The following is a 13,010-nucleotide window of genomic DNA, read 5'->3' as shown; positions in this document are numbered from 1 at the left end:
TGAGTGGAGGCAACAGCGACGACTTTAATCACGATCACACAACAATAATGAATGGAAACACGTCGTAGCCAAGAAAGTTGAGCAGCAATTTAAAGTAACTGTTGCTCGGCATTTGAAAGTTGTGTGTCGCGAGGGGAAATCCGTTTTAAGTAATGGATTGGCCAGGCAAATTAGAAACTACTTGCTGGAAGAGAAAGCATCTGCACTTTGATTGTTACTTTTGAAAGTATAGGTGTTTTTAAGAGACGCTACTGTGGAGCACACTGTCAATCTTAAACGCGTGAGTAAAGTGTAAATGGCATTTTGGGACGGTGATACGAGACTACTGCACTGTCAGCAGTTTATCTCGTTTTTGGAGAAGCGGTTTTATGGATTAATCCGTAAATGAAGTTGTTGGAATATTTGGGAGATTTTTGATCTTTCGTTTTGCTTGGATTATCACCACTGGAAGACATTTAAGGATTCAAGTTGACCCCGGAGGATACAGCACATCTGGGGGAAAATGGGTAATATAGAAAGCGTGGATGGCCAGTCGGAGATGAAGCATCACATCATGCCTCTGAAGGTTCCCATGCCTGAACCCACCGAGCTGGAGGAGAAATTTGCCATTGTTTTGGTGAGTTGTGATCGTCTCAGTTTGTGGTCAAAGAGATATATCTACCAACCTTAAAGTATGGTGCATTTTAACTTCTGTTCTGGCTCCATCTGCCTCATACATTAAATCATTTACAGAATTCAAATTCAAAATAGTGCCAGCATAAACATCCCTAATAACGGATGGTGTTTCTGTAACAAAAGAGTGTATTTGTGCGCTCTTTTGTTTTTTGTGACTTGGGCCTGCATGAAAGTATAGCGCGTGTATTTACATTTCTGTATGGTCCAATTAAGAGCTGCAGATATTTTAAATGAACCGACCTGTGCTGTTCCGCCCCTCACCCCCCCCCCCCCTTCCTTTCTCCCTCTCCTGCGGTTCTTTTGTCTCCCCTAAAGTCAGACAACTCAGCGTTTGGCTGAAGTAAGCAAGGTGAGAGTTGGCAGGGGTTTTGGCATTATACTGTATATCCTTGACAGAGCACATCTCGGCATTCTCCGCCTGGGTTTGTTTAAAGTTTTCTCGCTGCATGCGAACCATCTGAAAACAGCATTTTCTGAATTCCCCCAAAACTCCCACGCAGAGTCTCTCGCCTCCCTTCACACTCCACACCGGGCTGGAGTTGCGCTTTGTATTAATGAGCACACAGTCAACACCCACTTTTACCGACTATCAACACAGTCACTCTGTCACACTGGGGACTTTACAAGTTTTCTCTTTTTTTTTTTTCAGGAACAATCATGTGGATTTAGAATAAATGAAATGTCAGGCTGACTGAGGAAGTGGGCGCTGCAGTCAGTCATCTCCAGCGGTGGAAAATATCTAATCTGTAACTCTACTCTTGTCCATCGACACACAGTTAAATAACCAGCAACTATTTTGATCTTCAGTTAATCATTTAGGTCATATTTTAAGCGAAAACCCCAAACATTCACTGGTCACAGCTCCTGCAATGTGAGGGTTTGCTGCTTTTCTTCGTCTTATGTGACAGTAAACAGAATATTTTGGGGGTTTTGCACTGTTGGTTTAACCAAACAAGTCACTCAGGCATTTTTCCGCTATCTTTTGACATTTTGTAGACCACATTATGAATTGAGAAAATAAAGTAAATATGTCAATCATGAAAATAATCTTTGCAGCTGACACTCTTTCGCTCAAGTAGATTGTTAATTAATCCAGTATTGTATTCAACTTCTTACCTATTACAGAGTAGCCAGCAACAGTGGTTCCCAATCTGGGATTGAGGATTTGCAGGAGCGCAGTGGGTTACAAGATAATTCTGAGGGGTCACCAGATAAAAGGGATAATTAGAAAACAATCTTACAAAAAATCACTTTCTTTTATCAAAATGTAGTGGTTTTTTTCTTGAAGCTAACAATTGCAATAAAGTTATTTTACACCAGAAAGTCATGCAGGCAGGTGCATTGAATCAGAAACCCTTACTCGCTCACGTTGTTCACAATGTTTTGATACTCAGCCTGTAAATTCATATGAATTCTGCCTGATAAATGGATTGTGAGTACTCACTAGGTGCCCTTTTCCTGTGAAAAAGGGCACCTTTTCACACCTTCTTTCCTTTTCTTTTATGAAATAGTTCAACATTTTGGAAGTACTTTTCTTACTTTCCTGCCGTGAGTTAGATGAGAAGAAAGATACCACTTAAATCGGAAGCTTAACTCTGCATAAAGATTGGAAACATGTAGAAACAGCTAGCCTGTTTGTTTAATTCATACTAAAACCTGTGATGCTGGGTGGACATTGCCTCATTTTAAGGGGTCACAAGTCAAAAATTCAGGGAACCGCAGGCCTACAGTAAAGCATTAATGGCACAGTTAAGGAAATACAACATTGCAGTTTGCTTTGGACGTAAATGGAACTTTTGTCAACGATTTGTTTAACAACATCTGAGAAATGATTGCCACTTTGAAGAGAACTGGCCTGACCCTAGAAAGCTAAACTGTTTGCTTCATGAAATAGTTCAGGATGCCGCATTGGCCTTTTCACAGTCCCACAGTGGTGGAATATCTTTCAAAAGAGCTACTTTTTGTTATATTTAGTTGAGTAACATTTAAGCCATGCGGTATTATTCACAGAACCTGTATTTGAGTACTCTTTCCACACTTTCATTTTCCAAAAAGAAAACAGAAACCTCAATAACATCCCTCCAACATGTTGCTGAATAAAGTTTTCATCACCATATTTCCTGTTTATTTTTTTGTTAAACAGTTGCATGGAGGTTTCACACAGGTACTTATTTAAACATAACCACACCTTGATTCTCTTCTGTTTAAGAGCTTAATTACAGCTTCAAGCAGCTAAGATCTGCTCATTCTTGAACACTTTGTGGATCCTCCATGTTTCTGGAATAAAGCCATTATTTGCTTGTCAGAGCTATCAGCAGCTACAGAGTAAAGCCCTCATATGAAGAGACGAGCACAGCAAGAAGCCATTCATGGCCTGCTTGTTGACTGCTGTGCTAATCCTCACTCATTATGACAATTATGCACTGTACTCCGCTGTCAGCACCATTGTGACAGCTCAAGTCGTGTCTCTTTCACGCAGACTGCTCCTTGCTTGGGACGGTTTATTTCAAGTTTTTCCATAGGATTTGTAGGCGTCACATTTCCCATAAAGGAAAAAAAGATCAACATAAATCCTGCCCGGAGACTGGAACAATTTTCTGTTGTTTGACTGCCCCGCAACACAAAGTCAATCCCTGTTATTATGTTCAGCCGTGCAGAGCAGATGATTTCTATGCAAGCGGCAGTAGACTCAACATTTCAGTTGTGTTTTTGACTGGGAACATTTTTCAAGCTCTCCAACCCCACCCCATCCCATAGTAGCCCCAGATTTCCTTTACTTTGTGGGAAAGAACAACATGCTTGTATATTTTAGTGTTCTTATCAGACAATGGACGTCTCTCTGCCCTGCTGGCCCCTTGTTTTCGAGATAAAGGCACATCAAAAGCTTCTGTCTAAGCGGTTGGAGCTCTTCAGGAAGACAAGGCCATGGATCTGTTCTCTGACAGTGGCTGTAAAGTATCATATACTCCAGAAATAGTCTGAGGGATTCACTCTGCTTTTTCTAAATTGGGCAGGTTTCTTTGTTCAGTATTTGTTAGCGGGGACATAACCGGCTTCGTCGCAGCCTCACAAATAACCCGCGTTCCATAAATGGATATTTTGAAAGGGGTACATTCCCCTTCTCTGGACCACTGTGTTTCCTGCTGCACGATGGCATGCTGGCGTGAATGGATGTGTCTGCATCTGCGTGGTGGGACTGCCCTCCCCTCTCAGACACAGACGTCCCACTGGACTGACAGCAGCCCATAATGATGTCATGGGTGCAGCAGCCTTCGCCAGTGTAGTAATATCCCAGGGCTAATGACTTTACCAGGACTGCTCTACTGTAGACGGTGGAGGGGAGCGGAGGAGGGGCGAGACCCCTGGGGTTAGCTTCAACTTCTTCATGCGGTCTGCTAATAAAATGCCTGGGTCCATTCTAACCAGCAGCATGTGCTAAAGGCATCGTCTCCTTCTCGTCTCTTTTGTCCAGCATCCTCAGAAACAGCCTGAGCTCTGTCTTTTGCGGCTGGAAACAGCTGCCTGGCATTTTCCTGTCTTCGTTTTACAGGGGAAACTGCATTGCTTCCAATGGTCGTTGTGGTTGGTTCGCTGTACAATAAGAACTGTGTTCCTTGAGGTTGCTACTGGTGCATACCATGCCATTAGTTCAGCTAGTGATACAGATCTACCTTGACAGGTACCTTCACAGATGCACAACATAGGCCATATCTTTACAATTATACCTTAGTCATTAGTAGCATCCTCTTGATGGTTTTGGCTCTATTTTCCCCTTTCTTTGCTCCAAATGAAAGTGGAACCTCTCATTCACTCACCCACGCAGTGTTTCCTATACCCTCCCATTCCCTGAATTCACTCTCACCGTGGGCCTGTCCTACAAAATACCCTTCTCCATATGACTCTGTCCTTATGAAAATGATGTGAGATCAGTGAGTAGCATTTTCAAAGTTGCACGCCTGGCCTCGGATCCTCTTTCAAAGTGCCCGAGCACCGATCCACCACTGGATTCCTGCGGTCTAGTCCCAGCTGAGGCCACAAGAGAACTCAGAAAGGGAAAATTCTCTTTGAACTGGCGGTCTGCCACTGTTCTGGGTTGTAATGACTTAACCAACATTATTAAACAGCGCACACATATTTAAAAGCTGTTATGGGAGCAGCTTTTGATTATTTACACCACTTGAATGCGTTGGAAACCATTCTAACCCATTTGTCTGACTCACAATCTGTTATGCTATTACATCAAGTTGCGTCATTTGCAAATGTGCCGTTGCAGCTTTTCTTTTGAGATGTGATGTTATCAAAATTGAGTAGCAGCAAATGTTGGGAAAACTACAAATGGAAAGAGTGGTGGAGAAATCCGACATGCTGACGATGTGACTCCAGCTGTCTGTCTGACGTCACTGTGTCTTGATGGCGGAAGTCTAAAGCTGCATTGTCTGATAGATGCTACTCTAGTGGAACTAATGGAATCAAGCTGCGAGATGTGTTTATTGGACATAAAACTTAAATCATTTGCTTTTGTCGAATGGCGGTCGCAGTTTATTTATGTGCTTACTATGTCTACCACTCCCTTTCTCTCACGCGCCATCTTTTCTAAAATAAGAAAATGTGTTTGTTATACGTCACTTAAGTTTGAAGTGTGTGTGCGCATCTGGCTCAGCCACCCACCACTATATCCCAGGAAGAGGGAGGATCATGGGAGTTGAGAGCACACAGTTAAATTGGTTTTAGATCAGCGGAGCAGGCAGGGGAGGTTCAGCACAAGGCTGTCCACCTGGCTCTCTCCACCCTCGGGCTACAATTACCCAATCTGGACCAGGCTTTATGGGGAGTTTTAGTGCTTCTCCACTTCTCTCCATGTCGTTATTTTGGAAAGCAAAGGTCACGTTAAAGACCATGACTGAGCAGATATAACATATCCCCATATAGCCGCATTTGGGGAAATTTATTTGCTGCTTATTTTAGAGTTAGATGAGGTCGGTCAATGCTACCGTCATGTCTTTATGGAAGATGTGAAGCTACAGTCATCAGCCAATTAGCTTAGCATCAATACTGGAAACAGAACCTCTAAAGCTCACTAGTGAAAATGTTTTATTTAGTTTGGTTAACATACAAAAACCAAAGTGTAAAATCAACAAGTTTTGTTTGGACATATAGCCATGTTAACTATTTCCCCCTGTTTCCAGTGTTTGTGCTAAGCTAGTTGTAGTGGTTGTATTGATTTGCTATACGTGTATTTCCCAAAAATGCCATCTATTACATTTAAAGCCAGACAGACCAACAGAGATACAGCACAAGAAGTATTTGTTGTTTACCTTTTCAGATTCTTTTCAGTGAAAGATTGTTCTTCTTCAACTTTCATGCGTATAAGAAACAGCAACTCAGCAACTAGCACAAGCCGTTTGTGCACATCATTGAAGTGTGTATATATCAGGATGTGTTTATCTATGCAAAGGATCTGCATGTGTTTTCCATTTCTATGCATATGTAAGTTTATTTTTTTGGTGTGTGCATTTGTGGGGGTTTGCATGCTTCTCTAATGCAGCTGCACCGTGGCTATAGGTTGGAGAAGTGGTTTCCTCCTCAATACAATGGGGACTCTGTCAGTCAGTGTTGTTTTAGAAAGGGGGCCTCATCCCCTGGTGCCCTTTGTGCCGCTACACTCTTTTTACAGGGATGCTCAGAAGAACCGCTGTAAACCCATTTAAAGAGCCAGTGGATTATAGCAGCTCCCTCTCCTACACACTGGTGACATGATGTCATTATTTCCCAGGCCTTCCTTAAATGACATACAGTAGCTTTGCTATATCTTCTCCTTTTGCTTCTACAGTACCACTTAAGGTGAATGAAGTCATATTGAGAAACAAAGGGGAACTTTTTAAGACGTGACGGGTAACGTGATTCAGCCGTTCTACGTGTCTTGACTGTCATCTGGTTCCTCTTTATATTATTAGCACCGTTTCCCCCTCAATGCAAACTTCAACCAAGAAGACGAATCCAGTTTGATTAAGAAAACTTTTATTTGTACACAGCCCAGGGTCAGATTTGTCGCCCTTTCTCTTTGGCCGACCTTCATCTTTTTAACTGGGTAGTGTGTCATAAGGCCGGGCCAGCATGAGTTATTGAGGCATTCATGTACCTGCATTCCTGGCATTCCCTGTGTATATCATCTCTTGGCCGGGGCTTCCCTGGTCCCTGCTCGGACGCACGGAGGAGAACAAACAGGATGTTAGCCAAGCAGGAATGTACGAGTACCTCCGATTCATCACCGATTGTAGTATTTATTAATAACTCAGTCCTATCCTCACTTATATCTTTGTTTGTGTTCACATTTCCTAGTTACAAACCCACAAATAAATAGGACAAAGTAGTTGTCAGGTGGGATTGCTGGGACAGTTTTATCTCTCTGTTGTTTTGGAACACAAACACTAGATAAGCTCGTTCGCTCACGTTTGAAGCTTGAGGACCATCTGGCTTCAGAAGGACATTTTCGTCTTTATCTCAGGCTGTGGCCACTTGTTCGACTTAAAGAACCTTGCGATGATAACGGTCTCTCGCTATCACCGCTGTCGATCACTGCCATGTCACCGGGAAAATATATGGATTAGCAAGTGGGTTCTGAGTGGTAGTTCCTTGATTTATCAACCGAAAACCAACTTCCTGTTGCCTTGACTGGCTGTGGAATGACCATTTGGTCTTGAGTTGTAAAGAAGGGACGGCAGTTATTTCTCTCCACAGAGTGACTCAGAGGAGAAGTCACATAGTAGAAGACGTGAGTTCATGAGAGAAGAGTCTTCAGAGTGCATTCAGGCAGGGGAAGGGAAGGTCTGTGGACTAGCAGGAGGGCAGAGAAGAAGGTGGGAAAACGTCACACCACAGCTGCAAACTGTGTTGCCTTTAAGCTCCTGATTTAATGGGGATTTAACACTCCATAATATGGGCTTCAGCCATTAGAGGAGCTTTGAGTTTTGACCATTTGTGCTCTGTTGCTGAAACAGTCAAGTTATCAGATATGCGAGTGAAAATTTGGATCCATGATGAATCATTTCAAGTCATTTAGCCGGCAAAAAAACCCCCAAAATTCACTAATGTCAGTCTCTCAAATGTGAGGATTAGCTTCTTTTGTCTGTTTTTATTTCATAAAACATTTGGTCATCGACTCACGTTTGCATGTAAATGAGATATGCCCTTACCTGTTATGCTAATATCTTAATAAACACGCTCTTAACTAAGTCTGTTGGCTTTATAAACAAGGACAAACATTCGGGGGAGTGGACAGGGAAGAGTACTGAGCTCCATGAAAACTTTACTTCTCCGCCTGTTAGAAAAAAACGACTTGTCCTCTCTGATGTCTGTCCCTCCCACCTTCACTCTCTGTCTTCGGGAGAGAGAGCTGGTAGCATCTGCTTTGTTGGGCTCCCAGTCCTCCAGTATCTTTGTGCAGGACTCATGCTTTGTTGTGATTGCCTGGTTCGTGTTACCTCGCCAAAGAGCGATAGGGCGATCGGATGTCTGCTCGCAGAAAGGGTGGACAGTGTTTTCTCACACTCTGCTCTGTCGCTTTCAATTCCACGAGGCTTACCTGGAAAAAAACACCTACAGTTCATTCATACAAACATAAACACATTGTCAGAGTGGGTGTGCAAAAAAACACACGCTCGCATTACACGTAACAGAAGGTACGAAGTTGACATTACTCAGACTTAAGGAAGTCTCTGCAGCCCAGTGACGACAACCTCTCATCCGGTCTCCTCTCATTGTGTTTCAATAACAAGGAAAAGGAGGAATCCAAACAATAGCGTTCATTAATGAAAAGCTGGTGTGATTCACACTTACGTTTACCATGAATGATGTCATTAAATAAGGCCACCGTGCCTCGTTGAGCCCCACCTGATGCAGTCACCAGGGTATGTGGCATGTACAGTGTGACAGATGTTTGTTTTCTATTTAGCCGTCCTGTTCTTCGTAGCGTTTGTGAGGGTGCAGACACATTTATCTTGAACTATATCCATCCGTCTCTGGCAAAAGAACTGGAGCATCACTTTCTTTTCTCATTGCGAGGGCCTGAAATATGCTTAAATAATAACACAGTCGTGCCAAGTCCCATATTCATTCTGTTTTCGTTGCCTCCTTGTTGGCTCTGCCTCCTGACGGGGATCAGTGGCCGGCCTTTTTCCAACCTCTTCAGACAGTAACCCTCATTTCAGCTTACTGGTCTCCTCTCTCTCCTTATTGGCTGGTTCAGTATTTTCCTTTCTTACCGGATCATTGAAATACCGTACGTTCAGAAAAAGTGTTCCTATTCCATAGCTGAGGTGCTTTGAAACAATATATACCAATGCTTTTCTTATGAAGAAAAAAGAGCCAGACACTATTTTTTTCTTGAACATTTTAAATGATAACATTAACAATCTATTGACCAATTTGTTGTTCTTGAAGTGTAAAATAGAGACCATATATATATATATATAATTATATTATATATATATATACAGGATTAACATCCACACAGGATCTGAAAAAGCTGATCCATGCTTTTATTTCTTGTAGGTTCGTAACTGTTTCTTTTCAAAGCTAAAGCTGAAGCTGTAACCAAATTGAAAAGAACATATTACATTAAAGCTTAAGTCTAAAATGTTAGAGTATTGATTTTAAAATTAAGTTATGTGTCTATAAATCAATTGATGGGTTAGGACCGCCATTTATTGACACTGGTTTGAAGGGATAGTCTGACATTTTGGATTTACGTTTTTCTTGCTGAGAGTTAGATGAGAAGATCAACACCACTCTCACATCTCTCTATAAGCTACCACCAGCGTAGCTCTAGCCTCAAGTTTAATGTACAGGAAAGACACACGAGTGGCTTTGATCTCCTCATTTAAATCTCTGCAAAAAAGACATTGAGCATATTTCACAAATGTTGAACTATTCCTTCAATATTCAGATTTTAAATTTGAACCGTTATTTTCTAGTATTTGTCTTTGTTTATCTGTTTATCTTGTACTGGTTCTCTAAAAGACAATCTGTGAAGCGTCTTGAGTTGCCGTTGCATAAGAAATGTGCCAGACATTAGTGAATAAATGAACCCGCCTTTCCTTGAATGTTTGATTCTAGCTCCGTGCGTTGTGGTGTGCAGCGGTGACCCTTTGATTATGTTGGCTCACAGTGTAGTTGTACCGTAAGTCCCTTCTTCCTGCACCCTGCCCTGATGAGCAGACACTCCGACTTGTTGGAGGTAAAAAAGGCAGTCTGGGCCTCAATGTCTGCTCTGCCACAGGCTCTGGCCAGCAAAGTGAGCTCTTTAGCCACCCACTTCTCTCCCTGATGGTTTACACAGGCCAGACTTAGTTGTCATCAGCTCAAAGTAGATAAAAACACAGACTGGGTTTCCAGCCCACCAAGAGATCAAATCTAATTGAATGCATCTGCTTAGTTGGCCTCTTGTAGGGTCTGACAATTAGATTTACATGGAATAAGAGAGCACAAAACCGTATTATTGTGTCTTGTGTATTGTTATTATTATTAGTATTATTGGATACAGCTATGTCCGCTTCACATGGGCTTACAAGCCACCACAAATTCATATAAGCTAGATTCAGAATGCTCTACTAAATAAACTTGTTTGTTCTCTGCAATAACAAACAGGGTTTCTGCAGGCACGGTCAGTTTAGTTTGGTGTATGGCGGTGTTATGTCTTATCCTGACTGAAAGTGTGAAGCTGTGAAAGAGATCAGGGGGGAAACATCTTGTCGCACTTTTCCATTTGTCTATCTGGAGCTTCCAGTCATAAACTCAACTCAAGGCTGATTGTAAATCAGCTCGGATTAGGAGGTTGTCCCGTTTAGGGCTGACAGAGTTGCCCTGTTGACTCTTCATGTCTGAGGTGACCGTGGGCTCTGCAGCATCCCCCCTCAGTTGCGGGGGGATATGCGTGACTTGACTGCTCTGCTGAGTCCCCGATGGCTCTCCTGGACTCTCCATGCCTCTTTAACCCGAAACCTGACCCCCTCAACTACTTTAACTGTTGAGTCTTGAAAACCTCCGTCTTCCTTTGTCGACGGCTCAAATGTCTCTCTGTTTTAGAGTTTATGCCCTCTCTGTTGGCTGGTGTTACTCCTGTGCTTAATTCTCCTCCACAACTTCCTTTTACCTCTAACCAGGTGTCTCACTTTATATACTTCCCTTGGTTTGTGCATAATATTTTAACTTTTTTAGGTTATTTACCTTTTAAATATCCAATAAATGCCAACACCATTTTCCATTTAAACAGTAAACCATTGTTTCAGAGAGAAAAGCAAAAAAATCTCACATTTAAGAGGCTGAAACCAACGAATGTTTTGTATTTTTTAACAATTAATCACTGAATCAAAATGTTTGTTGATGGATTTTCTGTCAGCAGATCTTTTTCCTCCATTATATCGTTTTCCCACGATTTATTTATTATTTTTCTGAACTGATTTGTGTGAAGAGATCTCTACATAAAAAGATTGTTAGTGTAATGGTATTTTAACAAGTTCAACTCTACCACAGTTTTATACAGTGGAGTTTTCATTCTCTGTTTGGAAACTCGGCCTCCTGTCCTGCCTCAAATGGGGGCCTAGTGTTAGGAGTGATAATGGTGATAATATAACCAGTTAATCTGGTTCTGCAGTGTACTGGTGTTGTGTTCTAGCCATATTTTGCTATACACAGCACCAGGGGGCATACACTGACCCTGCCCACCAGCCATTGTCAACGATTTTCTAAGAGGAAAACAATAGCTCAAATGTCAAAGTATGGGAATGGCACCAAATCAAAACAAAGCGCCACATTGAATTCTTTCTGAAGCCAGTCTCAGGCCAAAGAAGAAAGGCCTTGCTGGAGGAGAGAGTATGTGGGCAACATAACAAGCACCAAACATATTTGGCATTTCTGTAGTATTTTACTCCTAAAATGGGCCGATGAATACAAAACTGTGCCACTGCCCCCTCTCCCCCGCATAAAACTACTTCTTTCCAGCTTCTTATAAACACAGGAAGGGCAAGATTGTATCACTGTGGGAGAAAGTGAAATAAAATTAGCTAAATTGGGTTACTTGGCTCAAATTACCCAAATCTAGTCCGAACGGAAACATCCTCTCTGCCTTTTGCCTTGTCGCAGGAGAAAACGCTTCTGAGCCTCTTCTGTCATCGGAGAAATACTTTTTTTACACTCGTAACATTTGTAGCTTCACACATCTGCTCACAGTCCCACCTGTATTTGTTTACATTACCCGAGGCTCTAACTGACAAAGAGCAGAACCGTGTCAAACATCAAAGTCTGGTGTGTGTCCTCGTGGCTCGTAATGGCAAGGAATTTATTGCATTTACTCAGCGTTTACTGAAATTGCACACTTTTTTTCCACTTCTAATTCATGTTTGTATTACTGAAATCTTTTTTAAATCCAATAACAGTGGGCAGGTTTTAACTTAAAACTTTACTTTTGCTCCTTTTGTCTAAATGGATACACATCTCTGTGTGTGTGTGTGTCTGTGTCTGTGTGTCTGTGTGTGTGTGTGTCTGTGTGTCTGTTTTCCAGTAACTCAGAATAAAATGACTACGAAAGGGGACCTTGCTCTTTGCCTTTTTGCCCTACAGTTCTACTCCAGTATGCATGACTGACGAAAAAAACAACAACAACCAAGCTTTGGGTCAAATGATTGAATGAAACAAATGATTCATTATCGAATAGATTAAATTAGAAAGATTTCATTAATCCCCAGTGGGGATTCTCATTTGCCACCAAAAGCAACTTATACACACAACAATAGACGTAGTTTCCACAGTGCACAACACACAGAAGACACACTACAACGAATACATAACACCATAAACACCATAAACACCATAAAATGCCATATGAGACATGAATACCAGATGGTAAATCTAAAAACCACATCTAAAGGTGTTCATTAAAATATCTGACTGCTGCTTGAACAAAGGACCTTCTGAGTCATTCAGCAGAACACTGAGGCATCCTGAGCCGCTCACTGAATGATTAATCTGCCAATTATTTTCTCACTTAACCGATTAGTTGTTGTTTTTTCTATAAAATGTCCAAAAATAATGACAAATGTCCGTCATGGTTCCCCAGAGCCCGAGGAGACATCTCCAAATGTCTTGTTTTGTCCGACCAACAGTCCAAAACCTAAAAATATTCAATTTACAGTGATGTACAGTACGACAATGAATGACATTTGAGAAGCTGGAACCAGCAAATATTTGACATTGTTACTGTAAGCAACAGCTGAACACAATAATAGTCATCAAAATAGTTAATGTCAGTAAAGTAATCTTCTCACTATCGTCTAATTGAT

At 41.8% G+C, this 13,010-nt stretch overlaps 1 protein-coding gene across 8 annotated transcripts in view; it reads left to right on the top strand.

Moving 5' to 3' along the window:
* The first annotated feature begins 52 nt into the window (after nt 1-52).
* fmnl3 (formin-like 3) overlaps nt 53-13,010 on the top strand; it is a 33,469-nt gene continuing 20,511 nt past the window's right edge. For all 8 annotated transcript variants that reach the window (XM_031844903.1, XM_031844906.1, XM_031844904.1 and 5 more), the window contains exon 1: nt 53-616. In XM_031844903.1, the coding sequence (XP_031700763.1) occupies nt 503-616 (114 nt within the window). In that variant the 5' untranslated portion in view covers nt 53-502. The remainder of the gene's footprint in view (nt 617-13,010) is intronic.

The sequence above is a fragment of the Anarrhichthys ocellatus genome, unplaced genomic scaffold (assembly GCF_004355925.1).
Source record: "Anarrhichthys ocellatus isolate YVR2014 unplaced genomic scaffold, GSC_Weel_1.0 scaffold5, whole genome shotgun sequence".
In the NCBI taxonomy this organism is placed as follows: Eukaryota; Metazoa; Chordata; class Actinopteri; order Perciformes; family Anarhichadidae; genus Anarrhichthys; species Anarrhichthys ocellatus.
This window is presented reverse-complemented; position numbering and strand designations above follow the sequence as displayed.